We start from the raw sequence: 22,700 nt of genomic DNA, 5'->3' as shown, positions 1-22,700 counted from the left end.
GCCAATACTCTTACCCAAACAAATCAAGAATTTGTTTTGAAAGCTGCCTCAGAAGAAGTTCAGATATTCTGTGAAATGCAGTAATAACTGGAGGGGTTTTTATTGACTGATTTCCAACAGAGATTTTCTAGTATAAGCTAATTTTTTTTTTAAAGGCAGTGCAAGCTACAAATACTTGATTTGCTCGTCCTTTTCCATTGCCATGTGTCAGGTACTATAATTAATTAAACACATTCTTTTTAAAGCCACTTTTCCATACCTTTTTTACATTTCAGTGTAAAGTTAATGAAGCTCTTTACCTTTCATAGAGTTAGAACTGACTAGCTGGAACCTTTCTAGACAGTTACAGTTCATACATAGCACAAGGGTAAATTTAGAAAGTCACAGCAGGTCACATCTATTGTGAATAAAGCGGTACTTCAGTTGTGCCCTGGTCTTACAGGGAAAAGTCAGCTGCATGCTATTAGTATTCTGAGCTCATGAGAAGCCTCCCGTACAGATTTCTGTTTTAGTCTCACTGGTGCGTGTCTATGCATGTGTACTGAAGTACATGTATACCTTGCAATTTTTATTTTATCAGCACTTCCTGGCATTCATGCAAGATGTTGATAGGTCAACAGTATTTGCTTCCACAGGCAACACAGAAGTGCTTTCCTATTCTTAGGAGTCCTATTGACAGAGAAATGGTGAGGAATGAAGACAAATCCAGTATCACTGCAAAAACCCCCAGACCATCTCCCGGAGCTTACAGTGTGGCCTCTGTCGATAGTCCACACACTCTCCTAGAACTTTTAGTCTTGCATTTTGAACACACTACCGTGCTGTGACAGCACAGCAGATTTCATTAGACCAAAACCACACTACTGTGTTTTCTCCAATTTTAGGTTTTCTTTTTCCCCAATTTTCTGATCTTGATTAGTATTATTGCTCATTACATACCAAAGCTAGATGTTTCCAAGGTTTCCTTAATTTCTTCTTTTCCAGAAACCCTTAAATTCAATTCCCCCAAGTTGTGTACCTTCTTTCCCCTGCGCGTATGACAAATCACTTCCTTTTTTACATTGCTGTCCCTGAAACGTTGCTCACCAGGACCATTGCAATAGTATCCAAATTATCTTACAGACTTCATTCTCTTTACATCTAACTCACCCTCCATATGTTACTCCAGTGATTATTTTGAGGACAGCATTCTGATCTTGGCAGTTCCTGCACTTTCACCTAAGTGGTAATATTTAGTCTTCTTCTTATAGCATGTAAGAACATTCACAGGCTGGGCCCTGCCTTACGTTGAGAATTTTAACTTCTTTGGCATTTCCAACTTTATAACTCACCACACTGCATTACTCATAGTTTCCTGCATACTGTGTTCTTCCCTACCACTGTGATATTTCACTTGCTAGTCCTATGCCTGCTGTGTTTTCCACCGAACTTATCACCAGGAACTTTGTAAAATACTGTGTTGCTATTCCTATTATATGTTCCAAAAGTAAAATATATTGTAAAACAAACAAGCACTTATTGCTTGGACTACTGTTTCTAAATGGATATCCATGAATCCATTTTTGCCCACTTCCATCTAATTCATGGACTATGTTGCAGCTAAAAAATATTTTCTAACTGCAGATCTTAAAATCTTCTGAGGGGATGTACGTGTGTTCAGTTGCTCAGTCGTTGCTACCCCATGGACTGTAGCCTGTCAGGCTCCTATCTCCATGGAATTTTCCAGACAGAATACTGGAGTTGCCATTTCCTACTCCAGGGAATCTTCCTGACCCAGGGATAGAACCCAAGTCTCTTGTGTCTCCTGCTTTGGAAGGCAGATTCTTTACCACTGAGTTACCTGGGAATCCTTTGAGGGGATAGATCATGTTTATTTTTCTGCATTTAATTCTTTGCATTTAACACAGTTCTTGACTTCAAAATTGTCTTATTCTCAACTAAATAACTTCTTGTAAAGAACTGGTTAAATTCTTTTAACTATTAATTTTTTTTTTTTATTGAAGCATAGTTGATTGATGATTTTGTTAGTCTCTGGTATACAAAAAAGTGACTCACACACATATATATATTATTATTTTCCATATTCTTTATGATTTATTAAAGGATACTGACTATAATTCCCTGTGCTATGCAGCTGGACCTTGTTGTTTATCCATCCTATATGTATATTTTATTATAAAAATAATCTGCTTTTTGACTAATTTGTTTTCACTTTTTTCAAACTGAAGCTTTGTTTTTTCCAGTATGTATACATTTATATCTTTTCAGTAATTTAATCAAGTTAATAAAATGAGTAAAACTGGGAAATGATTTCCTTCTTATACAGTATACATATTGTGTATCCTTAAGGTATTTTTTAATTTAACTTTAAAGTTTTGTTGACTTTCAACTGTGCACCACTGGACCAGCATAAAGAGAGTCAAGAAATGAGCATAAAAAATGATGATTTTGTATGTTATATTTAGCATAAAGTAGACTTTTTGAGAATTGGAAGTTTGCTTTCCATGTAGATCATCATAAATGTGCAGAAGAGTCTGAAAACTGTATACTCCTTTGGGACCCACATGCTTTGGAGAATGGGTTGAATAAACAACTTCTCAAAAATTATATGCACATTAGAAGGATTGACTTTGGCCATTTTGTAGATAACAATGAACTTAAGAACAGTTTAACCAAAGGGACTAGTGACTCAAATTATTTCCAATAAGCAACATAATTATCATGCTGAAATTCCTGACACTCAGTAATTAGAAAGATTTCTAAAAAAATAGAAATGCCAAGAGTGGCACAAATTGAGTTCTTACGTCTGTTATTCCTATAAAATTAAAATATCGTCTTGGGACAAAAATGATACTAGAAAGTAATGAATTCAAATTCTTATTTTATTCTGGAGTAAATATTAATATTATATAACATATGTACTCAAAAAAGTAAAATTAAAAATTCGAGTTACTCAGTTTTGATGCATTTTCTCTAAATTGGTCTTTTATGGGAAATGATTTCCTATAAATGGGAAATGAGTTCAGAGTTACATTTTAAACGAGTCAGGTTGTGTGTGGTTGCTAAGCTGTAAATAAGTGATACCCTTCTAGAAAATCAATCTGACTGACAATTACAGATGTACACTGGACTATTGTAAACAGAAAACCCTTCTATATTTCTATGTGAGTTTTAGGAGGGCCACACTAAAATTAACAGTGTAAGAATCGAAAAATATATGCAAGTTCTTTTAAAAGAGTGGTCATATTTTAAGGTAAGCCATTGTGAAGCGTTCCTTGGAAGAATGTATTTTCTTATTCAGTCTTGAATAATTCAGTGCTAGAGAAGCAATCAACTTTTTTGTGTATGCAGTATGTGGGGGTGCGGTCAGTGCCTCATTTGTGCTGTGTCACGAAGCTGCTTTTGACTGAGTGATGTCTGCTTCAGAACAGATGGTCTAAAGATGAATAATCAGACCAATGGGGATAGAAATTCAGTGCCTACCTCAAGGGGGCAATAGTAAATTAACACTGTAGGATGCCCAGCATAAAAAAGAATTGATGAAAGACATTTTCACTTGGTTGGGTTTATTTTTCATATCATGACAGTTCCAGAGTCCTTCAAGGGAGACTAAAACCTAATTCAGGTTCATTTATCCTGATCCTTGAGTATAGCAGTGGGATAAACTCTAATATACGTTTCCTCCCAAAGGCTCTGTAATATTTTAACACATGAATTAGTCAGGGAATGAGAAGAGTTTTGTGTAGAGAATATTTCTTAAAGAAAGAATTAAATAAACAATTGTTACCAAATTATATCAAAAGCTCTGTCTTTTTTCTTCTGACTGGAGTGTTATTACGGTAGGTTATTATTCATTTATGAAACCTACTCTTATGGCCAGTGCTAGGCAAAGGGAAATTCCTTTGGGGATTTGTGTATAATGCAGAAAGCTTGATAATCTCTTCCATGCTGTGGCCCATGTTCATTTAAGTTTAAGATGCTGGCAGAAGATTTTTACGGATATGTCCAGCCTATTGAAAATTAGGAAAGATATTAGGCTTGGGATACAGATTGTTTTAAAAATAAATTTTCAATGTTTTACTCTCAATTAATACTGGTTGGAGATGCCAAAGCAACAGTAGAGAACTGTTTAGAACTCAATCCTATACAGTTGTGTTGTATGCTATTAAATTTCTATTGCGGAACTCTAGATTTTCATTATTTTTTAAAATTGGAGGATAATTGCTTTACAGTGTTGTAGTGGTCTCAGCCATACATCAACACAAATCAGTCATATGTATATGTATCCCCTCCCTCATAAGGGGCTTCCCTGGTGGCTCAGATAGTAAAGCGTCTGCCTGCAATGCAGGAGAGCCGGGTTCAATCCCTGGGTCGGGAAGATCCCCTGGAGCAGGAAATGGCAACCCACTCCAGTACTCTTGCCTGGAAAATTCCATGGATGGAGGAAGCTAGTAGGCTACAGTCCATGGGGTGGCAAAGAGTCTTCCTTCCATTTCCTCCCTGGTATGCCTCAGCCCGCCCCGCCCACACCCCCGCCCCGCATTCAGCCCCTCTAGGCTGTCCGAGTGCCAGGCTGGGCCCTCTGTGTTGGGCAGCAGTTCCCCGCTAGTTATTTACTTTACACAGGATAGTGTATATATGTCCACGCCACTTTCTCAATTTGTCCTTCTCCTTCCTCTGGTGTTTCCACCAGATGGTTTTCTATGTTTGTCTCTATTTCGTCTCAGTAAATAGGTTCACCAGTACTATTTTTCCAGAAACCGGAAAGAGAAAACCAAATATCAAATATTAATGCAAGTATATGGAATCTGAGTTTTCATTAATTTTGTTGTTGGCATGTGAAATGCAGATTTCCATGTTACGTCGGCTGTTGAAAAAATTAGCGAATATTATGGAGAAACTAATATTCAGTAATATAGGATTTGTAGAGTATTTTTACTGTCCTTTGCGTTGTTAGCATTCTGAACATAAATAAATAAAGTAGAACTTTTCAAACCCATCAATTCAGGCAATAGTGTTAGAGGTGGTGCATGGCATGAAACCATCATGTGATGGGATACCCCTACACCCGGAGGAACCTGTGATGGTTGGAAGTTGGGTGTCACAGTCTCCTGATCATACGCCAGTTTTTCCCAAGTATAATATGCTCTTTAGGGAGGAATATTAACTCTAGATAAACAGTTTAAAGCAATTATTAAGGTGCTTAGCTCACTGACTATAGTACTGACTATAGTATCTGTTTGTGTAATTGAAACCTCCCAAAGAGCTTCCCTGGTGGCTCAGACAGTAAAGGATCCGCCTGCAGTGCAGGAGGCCTGGGTTCCTTCCCTGGGTTGGGAAGATTCCCTGGAGAAGGGAGTGGCTACCTACTCCAGTATTCTGGCCTGGAGAATCCCCATGGACAGAGGAGCCTGGTGGGCTACAGTCCACGGGGTCCGCAAAGAGTCAGCCGCGACTGAGCGACTTCGCTTTCACGGGGCGTCTTATCCCTTGAAACGATCTGAAGCGTTCGGTTGCAGTGTTCTAAGATTTAAAATTCTAAGATGAACCTCAAACTATTTAATCTAATGCCTGACTTATAGCTGTGGCAAAATGTTTCCCTTTTTCTGATTTCCTTAGATTTGTAAGTATTGTGGTGGAGCCATTTCTATCTTCCCATTTCAATTCAGAAAAAAAATTGATATGTTGTATTTTGTGACAGAATTTCTGAGTTCTGTAGGTGTTTTGGAGTCACAGGCAGAACATATAGCTAGAATACAAGTAATCAAAACCTGTTGATTAGAAGTTGTTTTAATTTTCAATTTCGATAATGTTCAGTAGAAAACTGAAACTTATAAACACCTTTCTACCTTTTCTTTGTAAAAGTTCCCATTTTAGTGAGGGTTTCAGTATGTTAAACCAAACTCGTATCAGCAAAGCAGAGTTACTTTTCAAGTCAGACTTCTACTGTCTGATGATATACTAATTGAGGAATTCATATTTCTTCTGTTTAATAATTATTTTAAAATGGATATATTTATATATAAATCACAGGTAATCTGAAGTATAAAATAGTTATCAATCAAATGTACATTACAATGATTTTTTTGATTTAAGGTTTTTGTTCCTACTAGTTTTGTGTTCTTGCCATATTTTTAATTTATTGAGGAAAGATATTGTTACATTATTATTATTTTGACTCAGTGTTCAAAAATGTGATGCAGAAATTTTTTTAAGGTATAAAATTATCTCTAACAGCTTACTTCTATTTATCTTAGAAGACTTAACAATCAAGATCTCTGAGCCATATCCGGTCTTCCTGGATTCATGTTAAATATTTTTGAAGACCAGAGGAGTGCTATTAGAATACTGTAATAAAACGATGCTCTAGAATTGGACTTAGCACGTATTTTGGGTTCAGGTACATAGCCATGCGTGCTTAGTAGTCTGCATTGTTTCTTTCTTGGCTGGGTGGCACCTTGAAAGTAAAAGAACAAGTCATTCAGTTGTGTCTGACTCTGCCACCCTATGGGTGGTAGCCCGCCAGGCTCCTTTGTCCGTGGAATTTTTCCAGGCAAGAATTCTGAAGCAGGTTGCCATTTCCTACTCCAGAGGATTTTCCCGACTCAGGGATCCATCTCTTGGTCTCTTGGCCTCCTTCATTTGCTGCTGATTCTTTACCTCTAGTGCCACCTGGGAAGCCCTACATAATATGAATAATCTGCATTGGAAAAACTGCCTCCACAGTAAGAAAAAGTTATTGCTTTTGAATACTAATTTTTTCATCTATTTACTCTTCAGTGATTTTGTCACCATTGTGTAAGTTAGGAACAACTATCTTACTTCAGTGTCACCATCTTTTTAAAGATGGTATCCTATGGTATCCTATAGGCAGTTCTTCTCATGGATAATAATCTCAGGGAAAACATTGATAATGAAAAAATTTATTTAGTGTGCTAGTGCAAATCAATGTCAAAATGTCATATGAAGTTAAGAAAAAACTTTGTCTTTCTGTAAAAGTAATTTCAAATGACCTTGCAAATCAAATAGGTATTTGCTTGAAATATTCAGGTACAATTTATTTAATTAAAGTTAGATATTGTTTTGGTATCAATTCTCAATTTTATGTGTTAGTCATTAATTATCTTAAGTAACATTTTAAAAGTAAAAATAGAAACACCTATATCTGAACTAAAATTCTTAAAACATATGTCAGTGAAGTAAAAGCAACCTTTCGAGAGGTTGTGTTAGTTCTTTCTGAAGATCAGAGCTCCTTCAGCATTTTCCATTTAGTTGCAGTGTAAAGACCTGTTAAAATGACACTAAAAATGTAGCTTAATCAGCATGTTTGAGCTGCAGTGTACAGACTTATGTTTTAATCACAATTTTTGTTATTAGTGGCCAGCTGAATTGAAAGTAAGTGGGGGTTTTGCAGTGTAAAGTGTTTATACAGTTAGGACACTTTAACAGTTAGCAGGATATTTTCAAATACTCTGGTCTTCTGGCAGCACTTTCTTATTTAAAGACGATAATACATATGCTTCTATCCTTTGATTTGCTGTTGTTGTTTTGCCTTATAATTTACATGAAAAGCTGAAATTAAAGAAAGCTTAGTCGGTGTCTACTGTGCCTGTCATTGGGCTAAGCACTTCAGATCATATTTCATTCTTACAGCAATTCTGTAAAGTACATTTATTTTTTTTGATAAGGAAATTGAGATCCACAAAGACTCAAGATCATACAACTTGTGATTTGCTGGACATAGTTTTAACTTATCCAACATTCCTAAGAAAAGACCTAAGGAATTGTAGAAATGTCCCTTATTTTATTATGTTCATATTAAGATTTTTCCCAAGTGATTTTAATACATTTTGTTTATTTTGTATTACTGTAAAAATGTAGATCTTGGGGTAGGCAGGTAAATGACCCCGTTTTTTTTAAAGGAATAACTGTATCCTAAGAAAATAAGCAAATTCCCCAAGTTTCACAGGGAACATGTGCTTTCTTTTGGTTAATCGCTTGGCACATATTGGTGGTGTGTGGGATAAGCCACAGACTGAGGGGAGGTACCCAGTGTTGCTTGCTAGGTTAGTTGAGGCTGGTGGCTAATTTATGCTAGAGGATGTGAGCTTCTCAAATAGTAATAATAAATTCCTCCCTTTGAAGAATGAAAATAGTTTGTAACCTCTAGTGCTATTTTTATTAGACTAATAATAATAATTATTATTTTTTGATTAAAAGCATTTTTTGGGGGCCTCACCATGTGGCGTGCAGGATTTTAGCACTCTGAGCAGGGCTTAAGCATGGGCCCTTGGCCTGTGATAGCTTGGAGTCCTAACCACTGGACTGCCACAGAATTCCCTATAGTGGTAACTTAAATGTAAAAATCAAACTACATAAAACTCCTTAAACTCTTAGAATATTACTAAAATGAAAGTTTTACAAATTAAGCATGGACAAAACTACAAAACTAGTATTATTTAAAAAAAATAGCATCAATGTAATAGAATGGACAGGCCTGTGTAAAACTAGGTTGCAGATGTTGGTTTAATAGTAAAAAGATTTAACTTTGTATTTCTATAATGTATTTCTGAATTTGCCTTAAATAAAAATAATACAGAGCATGCATTTTTAGAAGCATGTCATACAACCATTATTAATACATTTAAACTTTTGTTTCCTACTTCAGAATCAAAACAAAGCTATCAGAGAACTTTGCCAATGCCAATATTGAAAGTGAAAGTGAAGTTGCTCAGTCATGTCAGACTCTTTGGAATTTCCAGGCGAAAGTACTGGAGTGGGTTGCCATTTCCTTCTCCAGGGTATCTTCCCAACAGGGATCAAACCTACGTCTCCCACATTGCAGACAGACGCTTTACCATCTGAGCCACCTGGGAAGCCAATATTAAAGGCATGCTATTTGATAATCGTTTAAAACTCTCTTCATTTACTTGGTGATGGAATTAGTATTGTGCTAAAGATATGTACCTAAGCCAATAATACTGCATTTAGGAACTGAAAAACATTTTACTCTGGATTTTGTTATACTTACTGCCAATAGTCAAGGCAAGTTGGACCACACAGAGATAGCATCTGAGCCTATTATTTGTAACTTTATTTTTTTATTAGTTTTTTTTTTGGCCACTCTGTGAAACATGTGGGATCTTAGTTTCCTGAGCAAGGATCAAAACTGCTCCCTCCACAGAGGAAGTATGGAGTTAGCCACTGAACTGCCAAGGAAGTCCCTATTAATATGTGGGGTCTGTAGCTCGGTTAGTAAAGAATCTGCCTGTAATGCAGGAGACCCAGGTTCAATCCCTGAGTCAGGAAGACCCCCTGGAGAAGGAAATGGCAACCCACTCCAGTATTCTTGCCTGGAAAATCCTGTGGGCAGAGGAGCCTAGCAGGCTACAGTACATGGGGTCACAAGAGTCGGACACAACTTAGTGACTAAACCAACACTGATGTGCTCCTGAGTGCTGTGCTCAGGTTCTTTAGTGCATCCTGCCATGTATGAAGGCCAGATTCTCTGATGAGTCTGTTCCAAGGCAAAATATTTTATGTATTGTGCATCTGTCTGTATTCCATCTCTCCTTCACCTGTTACGCACTGAATTATAAACTCAAAGTCACATGCTAAAGATAGATAGCTACACTCAGTAAACTAAGGATAGCCATCTAGATGACCTGGAACATGCTTATATTCTCTTTGTTAGGCTGTTACTGAACTGTAAGCATAGACTTTTTGCAAAATCTTCTAGCAAACTCAAGGACCCCTGTGAGCGAGCCCCTGGATCTTTTGGGGAGGCACTCCTTCAGGCCGTAATGTGGCTCTGTGAACGCACATTCCTCCTTGCCTTTCATGTCTGCTCTGCTGGATGCTGAGAAAGTATTGTTTTTCTAACATTCAGATCAAAAAACGTACAGAACTGTGTCAAGAAGAATTGAAGAGGAAATTTTTCTTTCTCGGCTTGAGATGCCACACTCGGGTTGTAAAAGGGACACGTTTTAATGACATCCATCTGTTGCAGATTAAAATAAGTGGAGCTCAGCATTTGAATGCCTTGTTCAGAGTTGGACTTTATATAGGCATAATCACAGTAGGATTGAGAGTTCTAGGGACAGACAGCAACAAAGCATAAAAAGTTAGTCTGTATGTCAGACTTTGCTCTCAAAGGAATTGCTGTTGCCTTCTTTTCTCTTTCTAGTGCTTTTTGTGCATGAAATCTCCTGGGTCAAGCCAAGAGACAACAGTCTGTTTTGAAAGCATGCCTCTCCCACTACTAATACCTAATTTTAATTTTTAAATTCTTACTTTTGTCATACTCGGAGGGAAACATAGCATGGTAAAAATTGCTGCATCTCTCACCAGGAGTCCCGGAATCCTCTTTCATTTCTGTGTTGATTGAAGGTAACCAGACTAAAAGCTGTTTATCCTAAGCTCTTATGTCAAGAGCTTTAATCACAGATTGACCTCTTTGTAGTACAGGGTTTGCAAGTGTTTATCTGGAAGTAGGAGAAAAATATAAACTTCCATACCAATCTATACTTTTAACCTTCAATAATGTCAGTATCTACATATACATTTTGAAGTTTCATTTTACGTTTGTTCTTGAAACTCATGATCTGAAAGCATTTTATAATAACACACTTACTTGCATTTGCAAAATGCATTTCTAATGCATTTTCTTACTTTGGAAAAACTAAATCCCTTAATGGGGTTCTAGAAGAATACAGCTTATAGCAAAATTTCCTTTGACTCAACTGCTGAAGAGATCCTTGCCAGGGTAGCTCACGTGTTTCCTTTCTATTGGCTTTAGCCTGTCTAAAAAACTGGGAGCTTTTTTTTTTTTTTTGCTAGAATTCCAGGGACTGGCCTTAAGTCTTTTACTTGCCTTTACTCTTTAGAAGTTTGATTCAGAAAAGAGAAAATTAGTTATTAAAACTTGTTATTATGTAACAGCAAAAGCAATCCTCAGTGTCATGTCCAGCCCCTACAGAAGGTTCTGAGAGGGTCTAATAGGTACCCCTCCATGACACCTGAAGTCCCTTCAGACCAACAATAGCACTGCCCGCTCCCCTCAAGCTTCCGCAGGGTGTCTCTGGGTGTTTCTTCATTCCTGCAGGGTCTGCAGTCCCTCTGGCTCTACTTCTGTTCATGGCATTCTTTTTTTTCTACAGGAATGACAGTGAACCCTGATCTTAGTTTGTGAGTTTGGTCACGTTAGGCATGTAGAGAGAGACAGTCAACTGGCTTTTTAATGCAGTGTGTACTTTACTGTCTCTTTCATTATTCCAAAGTGGATGTGTTTCTCAGTAGTTTGTCTCAAGCCAACTCTTCATTTTTCAAGGTGCATAGATGGCTGATAAATTTGAAGCTAGAGCTGTCAGCCAAGAATTCTCCCTCTAGCTAAGGAAGGCACTCTATCAAGCAAGTGCCAGGATTTACAGAGCAAATAGGTGGACCAAGGGCATACTGAGGTTATCACAAACAAACTGAACCTATAGCTGAGGTTAGGTATCTACAGTAACTTCTGCTTTAATGCCTTGCACAGATGAGGCAGAACAGCAGATAAAACTTGCTTTGAGACTGAGAAACATGAGTTAAATCTTGGATCTTCCACTGAAAAATTCTGTGACCTTGAAAATTTTCTAAACCTCTTTCCTCACCTGTTAAATGAGCATAATAATAACTGCTTTCTCCTAGTACTATTTTAATCACAATATAAAGCATATGACTTCTTCGCTCTGTGCCTGACTCACCATAAACATTCATGTGCTCAGTCGTGTCTGACTCCTTGTGGCCCCGTGGACTGTAGTCCTCTGTCCGTGGAATTTTCCAGGCAAGAACACTGGAGTGGGTTGCCATGCCCTCCTCCAGGGGATCTTCCCAACCCAGGGATTGAACCCGCATCTCTCGGCGAATTCTTTACCACTAGTACTGCCTGGGAAGACCATGTAATATATAGCATGTGGATTTATTTTTAAAAACCTGGATGTGGGAAATAATGCTGTAATACTTTCTGTGACCTAATGTTATTTAATTGTTGTTTTGTAATAACTAATGTTTCTTTAGGGATATTGACGGAGCATGATGCAAAGTATTATCGTGTTTCACTAAGTGCTGGGGCAAGAAAGTTGAAGGACGAAAATCTTCCTGGAATTTAGAATTTGCTGCAAATCACAAATACTTCCATAGAATGGGCATTTCAAAATGAGTCACCGTTCAGCTGCTGCAGCATTGCATATATGCCAGGGGCACCCTGCCATGAGCAAGGATTTCAGGAAGGATGAAGCGTGAGGCATCACAGCAGTGCGGGGAGGAGGAAGGCAGCACTGTGTTAGTCACACCGGGATACGTTTCTGAAGGCTCCGAGCATTCTGTCCAGATGTGCAGAGTTCAGTCATACCTTTCGACTCCTCGTAAATTATCTATCAAATTTATAAATATATATGGCATTGTGGTATTTGGCTTAAATGTGAGGTAATTTTGTCTTAGGGTGTTCAGTCTTCCCCTGTGTAAATCATTCTAACAGTCTGCAAGTAATTCCATATTTGAGACTCCCAGAGGAAACACTTCCATTTCTATATGTGTACTTCATCACCAGTCATAGTAAATAGGTCCAAGAGCATGCCAAGGGCCCTTGCTGAGTCCTTTCGAGAGAGAAGGAGGAGGGCAGTGTAGCTTACTGGGGAGAATGGTGGATTAAGAGCCATCCCAGCTGCATCTCCCTTTCTCGTAGGTCTCTTTTCATAGGGATCCACTATTGTAGGTAGGTTTCTGTTTTCTCTTTGCATGTGTGTGCATGCTAAGTTGCTTCAGTCGCGTCTGACTCTTTGCGACCCTTTGGACCATAACCTGCCAGTCTCCTCTGCCCATGGGGATTCTCCAGACAAGAATACTGCGCTGGGTTGCCATGCACTCCTTCAGGGGATCTTCCTGATCCAGGGATTGAACCCACATCTCTTATGTCTCCTGAATTGGCAGGCGGGTTCTTTACCACTAATGCCTCTTGGGAAGCCCATTCCCTCTTTAGTCAGATGTTATACCACAAGAAGATCTATAAAGTGATGCCAGTATCTTGGAACCTAATGAAGTTATCATCATCCTTGTGTTAAAGTTTGAAAACCGGACTTTGTCAGCAAGTCAGAGAGGCAAGGTGCCTGTGGCTACGTCTCTGAAATAGCCTCCTTTGGACATATTTTTTTGTGGGGGTGGGGGGATTCAGCTGATTTTCCCAGAATCAGGTTTTGAGAGGAATGAACTCAAGATGAGGACTTAGAAAGCAGTTTCCACTCGGACTGATCATCTTTACCAAGAGATTTGAATCTGGTATTATGTCAGCTGGTTTAAATTTAATCTTGTTTTTCCAAAATCACTAGGATCACAAAATTTGATTGGCCCAGTCCACACCTGCCAGCTCGCACTATCTGCTTTCCTCAAAGCATCCTTGCAACTTTCTGTTTTTCCCCTATCATAAGGACAGATGACTGCCAGGTGACCGTAGTCAGTATTCTCCCCCAGATGCATCTGAAAACCAGCCAAGGGAGAAAGTAGAAACCCAGTACCTTTCATTCCTTTTCAGTTTTTGATTCCTTTTTGGCTTCATACTAGGCTCAGTATAAAGTTACTAGCTTCCTGAAGCTAAAATGAATGGGTAACATTTGATTTGGGGGTAGCATAAATTCATCTTCAAATGTAGCCAAAGATTTGGAATAAAGTGATAAAATTATTTTTATTTAAATGATTCATTTACATTCTTTAATAGAGCAGAATGTATTCCCATTGACCTTAATGTCCTTAGCTCTCTAGAAATGTTGTGAGGTTGCTCACTTGTCCTGTTAATTAAGTGTTTTAAACTCAGGTTTGAATTATTTTGCAGCCAAAGCTCTTCTGATCTGCAGTGAAGACATTCTTGTTTCTTTGTTTTTGATATGTTCTCACTTTATCAGTAACTCACTGAAGCTCTTTTCTGTTTTTCACAGTCTGACAGCAATGCAAGCTTCCTCCGTGCAGCCAGAGCAGGCAACTTAGACAAAGTCGTGGAATATCTGAAGGGGGGCATAGACATCAATACCTGCAACCAGGTAAGCGCCCTGCAGCTGCATCTGTATTATATGCTGAAGACACACCTGTTCCCTATAGATACAGTCAAAGAGCCCAGCAGGGCTTTTTGTCTTTTGTTGAATTTACTAAAATAGCACCAGTCCAGAATTATGAAAGTTCATGTTTGCCTCCTTACCAACTTTTGAAGCCTCAGACATTTGTGTCTAGAGCTCATAATACCAGCAAAGTAAATAGATCAAAAATAATTAAATATCAGTTTTGCTTATGAATTGATCTGGGCTGCCCTTAGCTGAAATGCTGACCAAGAAAGATGTTTTACTGCTCATTTATTATCAATTAGTTATCCGGATGCTGTCCTCTATTCTTGTCTGCTGTAAGCCTTTTATTCAGGGGGTAACTGACTATTACAACTTGGGGTAGAGAAATAAAAGGATAAAATCAAAATTATGCACCCACTTACCCCTCCCCACCCTGACATTACTTTTAAAGTATAGATTTGAGTGAGAAGAGTTTGAAACTGTTGGATTAAATGAGGTGTTTAGATTATTTATTTATAACATCCATTTGCTAAAGAGTTTAGATGGTATTATACATTTTGGATATTATTTGATCCCAGGGATGTTGAGATTTTTGTATTTTCTGTAAGATTTTAATACCATGAATACAAGTGTTTAGTGAACTCCAGTATTCACTATAGTGTGCTAAATGTTGCTGGTGTGTGTGTGTGTGTGCATGACAGAGCTAACTGGGAAATGAATAATCCTGGCTAATTATAAGCTTGCAGGAGATAAATTTCATTGTCTAGTTCTAAATCATCTATAGAATGTTGTGATATATACTGATATATATATCCTGATGTGTATTGAGCCCAGTTACGTTCAATCTATAGTCCCCTGAAATTAGTAAATCAAATACAACTTCTCAAAAACTGAATCGGGTGTCTTTTCACACTCAAACTTGCTATCCTCCCAAATTCCTACCTGCTGATTTTCTTTTTGTTGTTCAGTCGCTAAGTCGTGTCCGACTCTTTGTGACCCCATGAATTGGAGCATGCTAGGCTTCTCTGTCCATCACTATCTCCCTGAGTTTGCTCAAACTCATGTCCATTGAGTCGGTGATGCCATCTCATCCTCTGTCACCCTCTTCTCCTTCTGCCTTCAGTCTTTTCCCAGCATCAGGGTCTTTTCCAGTGAGTCACTCTTCCCATCAGGTGGCCAAAGTATTGGAGCTTCAGCTTCAACATTAGTCCTTTCAATGAATATTCAGGAATGATTTCCTTTAGGATTGACTGATTTGATCTCCTTGTTGTCCAAGAGACTCTCAAGAGTCTTCTCCAGCACTACATTTTGAAAGTATCAATTCTTTGGTGCTCAGTCTTCTTTATGGTCCAACTCTCACAAGCATACATGACTACTGGAAAAACCATAGCTTTGACTATATGGACCTTTGTTGGCAAAGTGATATCTCTGCTTTTTAATACACTAAGTTTGTCATAGCTATTCTTCTAAGGAGCATCTTTTTTAATTTTGTGCTGCAGTCACCATCCGCATTGATTTTGAAGCCCAAGAAAAAGAAATCTGACACTGTTTCCACATTTTCCTCATCTGTTTGCCATGAAGTGATTGGACTGGATGCCATGATCTTCATTTTTTGATGTTGAACTTTAAGCCAGCTTTTTCACTCTTCTCTTTCACCCTCATCAAGAGGCTCTTTAGTTCCTCTTCACTTTCTGTCATTAAAGTGGTATCATCTGCATTTCTGAGGTTGTTGATATTTCTCCCGGAAATCTTGATTCCACCTTGTGCTTCATCCAGCCCAGCATTTTGCATGATGTACTCTGCATATAATAAGTTTAATAAGCAGGTGATAGTATACAGCCTTGACATACTCCTTTCCCAATTTTGAACCAGTCTGTTCCATGTTTTGTTCTAACTGTTGCTTCTTGTCCTGCACAGACGTTTCTCAGGAGGCAGGTAAGGTGGTCTGATATTCCCATTTCTTTAAGAATATCCCACAGTTTGTTGTGATCCACGCAGTGAAAGGCTTTCAGTGCAGTTCAGTTCAGTCGCTCAGTCGTGACCGACTCTTTAGCATAGTCAATTTCCTTACTAATACTTAGTTCCCACAGGTTTCCACCCTTGTCTTCTCCTCTGCTCCAGTCCAGCACTCCTTTCCTGGTTCATTTTCTACATCCGCAAATTTGCATTAACCCACAGTAGGGTCACTTACCATAGTTGCTGTAAGATCCTCCTTAATTAGATTCTGTCTTCATCTGTCACTCTGGTCAATCTCTATGCTATGTATTGAGTCATCTTTCTAAAATAAAAATATTTTTATGGTACTCCCCTACCCCCAATCTTTCTATGGCTTCCAGTGCTTAGATCAGTGTGGTTTATATAAAAATTACCTGTAGACTTTTGCAAAGGGTGCAGGATTTTCCTTGCTCCTCCCAAGACTTTCCACCATAGGAAGTATTGTCCCCACCAATATTTCTTGTTCTTTAGGGGAGTATATCTCTTGGCATCAAATATATTGAGTGCTACTTGCTTTTAGGAATCAGTCTGCTGTAACCCTGAGCATCCCTATCTATTCCTTTTTGTGTGACAAGAATGAGAGACACTGAATGCTGTTTATCTGGGGCATTTCTCAGGGTAGTGTTTGCAGTGTCCAACCTTAGGGGGTTAGGTAGCTCATTCCTTCAGAGAAAAAGTAGGCTTCTTTATTCTTAGTTTAAAAGCTGTGAGTCCCTGAAGGTTAATTCTTCTTTAACATAACCCACGGTATGCACAGGTATCCATGGTCGTCTGTGTCACTTCCTTGGGATTGGGAGGGGATATAGGGAACTGGTATAGGCAACATGTTGACAGTCAGCCGATTCTTTGCTGTGAACTATGAAGTCCATTGAGCTTCCTTTGTGTCTCAACAGTAAAGAATCCACCTGCGATGCAGGAGCCTCAGGAGACGCAGGTTCAATTCCTGGGTCGGGAAGACCCCCTGCAGTAGGACATGGCAACCTACTCCAGGATTCTTGCCTGGGAAATCCTATGGTTAGAGGAGCCTGCAGGCTACAGTCCATAGGGTCGCAAAGAGTCGGACATGACTGATGAGACTTAGCGCGCATGCATGAAGTCCATTGTCTCTCATCTAGGAGACGCGTGTCTTCTTCTAGCATCAGGAAGCAGTAGCAGTGTAGCAGTTTAGTTTATAGGTAAGATAAAATAGCAGACCTTACATAGTTTTTGGCCCTGACATATGGAATCAAGCCAAATGCCTTTATCCTAGTATATAAGATCTTCACATTTTATACCTCCATTTCTTATCTGTCTTATATTTTGTTATGAATTCTTTTATTTGATATGTTTCTAGTATTTTTTTGAACAAATAATTTGGGGTTTTCATATATTAAAAGAGAAAGAACATCCAAATTCCTGTTGTTGTTCAGTCTCCAAGTCATGTCCAACTCTGTGACCCCAGGGACTACTGCATGCAAGGCTCTGCTGTCCTTTACCAGCTCCTGGAGTTTGCTCAATTTCATGTGCGTTGAGTCGGTGATGCTATTTACCAATTTCCTGCTGCCCCTTTCCCGTTTCCTTCAATCTTTCCTATCATCAGGGTCTTTTCCAATGAGTCAGCTCCTCATATCAAGTGACCGAAGTATTGGAGCTTCAGCATCAGTCCTTCCAATGAATACTCAAGGTTGATTTGCCTTAGGATTGACTGGTTTGATCTCCTTGTAGCCTAAGAGATTCTCAAGAGTCTTCTCCAACACCATAGTTCAAAAGCATAAATTTTCTGGTACTCAGCCTTCTTTATGGTCCAACTCTCATATCCAAACATGACTATTGGAAAAATATAGCTTGGACTATACGAAATTCCTATATAGATGTATGAACTTCCTCCAAATTCCTATATAGACATATGAACTTCTTTCAAAACTGCCTGTGAGAATGAATATAAATTGTTTAAATATTTTAACATGCTACTTTAGAGTTTTTTCAGGTACATTAAATACATTCTCCCAATTTTAATATCAATTCATTAACATTCTATATTTGTAATAGGCTAGAAAGACATTTTGCCAACCAAGGTCCGTCTAGTCAAGGCTATGGTTTTTCCCATGGTCATGTATGGATGTGAGAGTTGGACTGTGAAGAGGACTGATCACCGAAGAATTGATGCTTTTGAACTGTGGTATTGGAGAAGACTCTTGAGAGTCCCTTGGACTGCAAGGAGATCCAACCAGCCCATTCTAAAGGAGGTCGATCCTGGGTGTTCATTGGAAGGACTGATGCTAAAGCTGAAACTCCAATACTTTGGCCACCTCATGCGACGAGTTGACTCACTGGGAAAGAGTCTGATGTTGGGAAAGGCTGGGGGCGGGAGGAGAAGGGGACGACAGAGGATGAGATGGCTGGATGGCATCACCGACTCGATGGACATGAGTTTGAGTGAACTCCGGGAGTTGGTGATGGACAGGGAGGCCTGGCGTGCTGTGATTCATGGGGTCGCGGAGAGTCGGACACGACTGAGCGACTGGAATGAACTGAACTGAACTGAACTGAATAGGCTAGAAAAAAGGCAATGAAACTGTTTGAAGTATTAGTTCATTTAGATAAAACCTTCATAAGTGATGCCGAAAGAGGAACCCAAGGAAAATGACATTAACCTCAGTCAAACCAAGTCCACTTTACCCTAAAATATAAGAAATATCTTAATCATATAAAAGATCTTAGGTTGATTTTTTTTTTTTAAGAAAAACTCTCAACAGTAAATGCTTACTTCTTATCTGCTTTGTAGAGTTATGAACCTAACTTCTTGAGTTACCTAGAAAAGTTTTTAGTAGCTTAACATATTTTTGGAGAAGGCAATGGGACCCAACTCCAGTACTCTTGCCTGGAAAATCCCACAGATGGAGGAGCCTGGTAGGCTGAAGTCCATGGGGTTGTGAAGAGTCAGACACGACTGAGAGACTTCACTTTCACTTTTCACTTTCACACATTGGAGAAGGAAATGGCAACCCACTCCAGTGTCCTTGCCTGGAGAATCCTAGGAACAGGGGAGCCTGGTGGGCTGCCGTCTGTGGGGTCGCACAGAGTCGGACACAACTGACATGACTTAGCAGCAGCAGCAGCAACATATTTTTCTTGTGGCCCAGTGTCCACTAACACATTACTATAAAAGGGAAGAACATTTGTTTTTGTGAGAAGGCAACAATGTCATGAAATCATACAGAATTTAGAGCCCAGAGGCTCACGTTTAACTTCTATCTCCACTTTCATCAGGTCATTTCAAATTAGTAAGTGACATTTTTCTAATCTCTGGGACAAGAAAATAATAATACGTACAATTTTACACACTGAGTAGCAATGTGAATTAAATATGAAATATGAAAGGACTTTCTAAGGTGTACATATTCTAACTGCAATTACTGTGTATAATCCACCGAGAACCAGTAAAATTGAAGTTGACCTCCTTGCAAAGTATGAGGTTGATTCTCCTCAGTCACCAGAATTTACCGGGTAATAAAGTAAATATTGTTGTCTGGTGTTGGCTCTTTTTTATTACCATTCAGGAATGTACATCAAGTAGAGTTTAGGCAAATGAACTAACAAACACTAACTAATCAGTTACTACATATCAGGCTTTGTGTTGGTGGCCTGATAGCTCTTTAATCAGCAGAGACAAATGTAAGGGACACACTCCCCTGAGTTTACAAATACAGAAAGAGTCCACAGGTGGTTAAGTGATGTCCCCAGGGTCACAGAGATCTGTTCTCTTTCAACTTTTAATCTTCCTGAGATGTTTGAATCTGCCCTTCAAAATTTGCAGTGGTGCTGCCCTTGATTTTAAATTTGTCAAATCTTATTTTTAATCTAATATTGCTGTTATAAAATGGACCTTATTCATCCACAGATTAGCATGATATGTTGTTAAAGGAACTTTTAAATCAAAGCGCACCACCACCAGGATTACTACTAAAACTCAAATAAAATATAGAGCAGAAATCATTCCCAAACGTCCAGGAGAGCAAAAGAGGCAACTCTTTAGCCCAAGTATTGCTATTTCTAAATACATAAAATCTCACAGCTAATATTGCATATCTTGCTCATAAGCCTGAGCTTCTGGGGAGCATCATGACATGTAACATAGAAACCAGGACTTTCTGTACCCCTGTTGTATTTTTCAATGAAAGGCAATCTGGGCTGCACTAGCTTTCCAAAAATACCATGTGTGTTGGTGTGCTAAGGATTCCTTAAGCTGAAACATGGATGAAAGTCCTTTTCTTTATAAAATTGGTCTCATAACTACCAAGAAAATTTTGAAATTTAATTGAAAAATGCCATTTGGCTACTTCTTTCATTTGAAGGATATGGGGAAAATTCAAAATTTGGCATAAGACAGTATTCTTTAAAAAGAAAAGAGCTGAGTTTTCATTTTTCTCTTTTCAAAGCAATCACAATTTTGTTAACTTTCATTTTTCTTAAAAGATTAAGCTGGTAAAGTATTTATTTTTTATCTCTTGTACATTCAGAAAAAGAGAATAAATCTTAGCTTTCGCTCCCTATTTTTGAAACTCATGTGTACTTATTTTATATTTACTTAGTAATTGTTCATAAGATAATATTATAAACAAAGTTAACATCTAGATATTAAAAATAGCCTCAATGACCTTTTCATAAGATTTTATAGCCAGTTTGTGGCTCAGATGGTAAAGAATCCGCCTGTAATGCAGGAGACCTGTGTTCGATCCCTGGTTTGGGAAGATACCCTGGAGGAGGGCATGGTAATCCAGCCCAGTATTCTTGCCTGGAGAATCCCCATGGACATAGGAGTCTGGCAGGCTACAGTCCCTGGGGTCACAAAGAGTCGGACACGACTGAGCAACTAAGCACAGGACATACATCAACAAGAGCCTCTGAAGGTTCAGATACTTTCACTATGTACAAAATTTATTGGTTCCACTGCAATGAATTCAGAATGAAGGATGTCACATATCATTTATTGGACATAATTCTAATTATTACCTTAAAGGTTAACAGTTCTTAAAGTGTTCTGATTTTTCGTCTTGACATTTTTACCATTGAAGTGATAAAGTGCAAAATATCAGTTACAGCCTATGTTTCATTTCTCAAAAGCAGAGGGCAATGTCGGTGCACCCAACAATGACTTTATCATAAGCTCACATAGTTATGACTCAGACCACACAGCCTTTTAGGAAGCCACATTTAAAATGTGGGTGCTGAAATCCAGATTCTCATTTTAGTGACCTCTCAGCTACCTGACCCTGGGCAGCCAACTTCTCCAGGATTCACCTGTTTCTCAACTATAAAGTAGTGATCATAACAACACTGAAGTCATAGGGCTTTTGTGATAATTAAATATGATGTTTGCAAAATGCTTAACAGAGCAAGCATTCTAAAAATATTAGCAAATTATAATCTTTGTTATGATAATGTAATATTTTTATATTGAGTCTCAACCTGAGCTTTAGTAAGAGTAGTGCTGGTTCTCATAGGCAGAACATAACAGGTATTATCATAGCCTGTGTCATCAAATAGGAAAGATCCCATTTAGTAGCAGTTTGGTAACAGTTACTGTTTATATGGGTTATTTTAAACTAAAATCTTTTTTGGAACAAAAATCTTTTTTATGAATGTCATTTGGCTCCATCTGCTCAGAACTTCTTTTTAAAAATGCCAAAAACAGTTGTTAGCCTGGGACTTTATAAAGATGAAAAATGAATAGCTGAGAACTGAATTCATAAAATTAATAGAATATGGAATGAATTACACACAGTTTTCTTACAAGTTAAATGAGGTACAAATATTTGTACAAATAATCTAGGTGTATATCTATGAGTTAATTGTGACACCTCATTTAGAGGAAGCAAAAGGTGGTGCATTTTTCTGATTCAGATTAGGTACACTCTTTTGTTATTAGATTCTGCATCATTCTCTGATTTTCTGCAATACAGTAATACTCATTCATGCTTTATACTGAGTATTATTGACTCAAATTGGATTTGAAAGATGTCTGCCAAATAGTTTGAGCTCTTAGAATTTTTAGTTTCAGAGTTAAGTCATTCAATGTAAAGAAATTCCAATAGATGCTTTTCCTCAGCTACTTCTCCATAGCTCTAAAAAGTTTCGTTTCCATGTGTAACCACACAGATTTACGAAATGTTTGAAATGTAGCTCTTCTTTCACTTTAAAAACAGCTTTCCCTGGTGGCTCAGATGACAAACAGTCTACCTGAAATTCTGGAGACCCGAGTTCTATCTCTGGGTCAGGAAGATCCCCAGGAGAAGGAAATGGCAACCTGCTCCAGTATTCCTCCCTGGAGAATCCCATGGACAGAGGAGTCTGGTGGGCTACAGTCCATGGAATAGCATAGACTCAGAGAAGACTGAGCAACTAACACTTTCACACTTTTCATTTAGACACTCCCAAGGGTAACTTCCTGCAGATTATTCCTGTGACTGTCTTCTTAAGTACTTTGCTAAGTGATTTAGACTGAACAGAGCAATTTACATTCTAAGAATATTCTTCAGTGCTTGCTTTCTATGACTTAAAAGATGTTGATTTTTAAACATAACAACCAGGCGGTCGCTCATTCCTCCCTAGGTCATCTCAGATTTTACCTTCATAGCAGTC

At 38.4% G+C, this 22,700-nt stretch overlaps 1 protein-coding gene across 11 annotated transcripts in view; it reads left to right on the top strand.

Moving 5' to 3' along the window:
• ANK2 (ankyrin 2) overlaps positions 1-22,700 on the top strand; it is a 268,452-nt gene that overhangs the window by 19,755 nt on the left and 225,997 nt on the right. For all 11 annotated transcript variants that reach the window (XM_088836164.1, XM_088836165.1, XM_055433969.2 and 8 more), the window contains exon 2: positions 13,965-14,066. In XM_088836164.1, coding sequence (XP_088692290.1) covers positions 13,965-14,066 — 102 coding nt within the window. The remainder of the gene's footprint in view (positions 1-13,964; positions 14,067-22,700) is intronic.

The sequence above is a fragment of the Moschus berezovskii genome, chromosome 5, assembly GCF_049115385.1.
Source record: "Moschus berezovskii isolate FMDL1 chromosome 5, NW_MosBer_1.0, whole genome shotgun sequence".
In the NCBI taxonomy this organism is placed as follows: Eukaryota; Metazoa; Chordata; class Mammalia; order Artiodactyla; family Moschidae; genus Moschus; species Moschus berezovskii.
Note: the sequence above shows the minus strand (reverse complement) of the source record. Positions and strands in the feature narration are given on the sequence as shown.